This window comes from Monoraphidium neglectum (assembly GCF_000611645.1).
Source record: "Monoraphidium neglectum strain SAG 48.87 unplaced genomic scaffold scaffold01101, whole genome shotgun sequence".
Lineage (NCBI taxonomy): Eukaryota > Viridiplantae > Chlorophyta > Chlorophyceae > Sphaeropleales > Selenastraceae > Monoraphidium > Monoraphidium neglectum.
In genome coordinates this window covers 1-885 of record NW_014012527.1, presented here as the reverse complement: position 1 = coordinate 885, position 885 = coordinate 1, and the positions used below count along the sequence as shown (strand labels likewise).

Here is an 885-nt window from a genome sequence, read left to right as displayed (position 1 = left end):
TGGTGGAGGGTTGATGCATGGGCCGGATTTATGGCCCGCGGTGGTGATGCACGAGGGGGTGCGTGCAGGCGTTGAGGCGCTTCGATGTATTTCGGACTCAACCGGCAGGTTTACATCGTATCCACAGCCTTGGGGGGGGGGGCGGTCCCCAAAGTGCAGACGTAGCTGTGGGCGTGCCCCTGCTTTTTACTGGTTTAGCATGGGCCACTGGGGACACATCCTGCCGTCCGTGTCTGGCCGAGTCAGTGGTCCCGGCATGGGGGCCGCACCTGGCTGTAGTAGGAGCGGCTCGTCTCGGCGCCGTCACAGCCGCCCTGGGGGAGGATGAGGGGTTCGTACACACCATTTTAGGGTTTAGGGTTTAGGGTTCTTGAAACCAGGCATGGCGTCGCGATGGCTGCTGTTGCAGAGTGAAGGCTGAAAAAAACTCAAGGTTCGTGTTGTGAAAATCCGGCAAAGTGCACAAGGCAAGCGCTGGTACAACCAGTGCGTATGTGCCCTCGCTGCTGAGGCTGGTCTTATCACACCATCTGACTAGTTCATAGCTGCAATGATGTGGGCCCTCACAATGAGGAAGACGTGCTCCAGCTTGCCCGTCTTGACGGCGTCAATGACCTGGCCCGCGACACCCAGGATGGCCTGCAGGGGGGAGTGCGCCGTTAGGAGGCAGGGTGGTGGGGTTCGAGGGTTGAGGGGGGGAGATGGGCATTGAGGTGTGCGGCTTGATGGAGGCAAGGGGGTGCCATCCAGCGCAATGATGGCGAGATGTGGGGCTGTAATTTCAAACATATGCTCTGAGCAGCATGCCCACCCCTCCTCCAGGCGTTCACGTCCCAAAGCGTAAATCAAGCTCCCACTTCTTGGCTTTTCCAACACCCACCCACC

The 885-nt window shown here is 59.4% G+C and overlaps 1 protein-coding gene across 1 annotated transcript in view; it reads right to left on the bottom strand.

Moving 5' to 3' along the window:
* Positions 1-346, bottom strand: part of MNEG_6650 (hydroxylamine reductase) — a gene marked incomplete at both ends in the record, with an annotated part of 2920 nt that extends 2574 nt beyond the window's left edge. The window contains one exon of the mRNA XM_014044873.1: positions 270-346. Coding sequence (XP_013900327.1) covers positions 270-346 — 77 coding nt within the window. The remainder of the gene's footprint in view (positions 1-269) is intronic.
* Between the last annotated feature and the right edge of the window lie 539 nt (positions 347-885).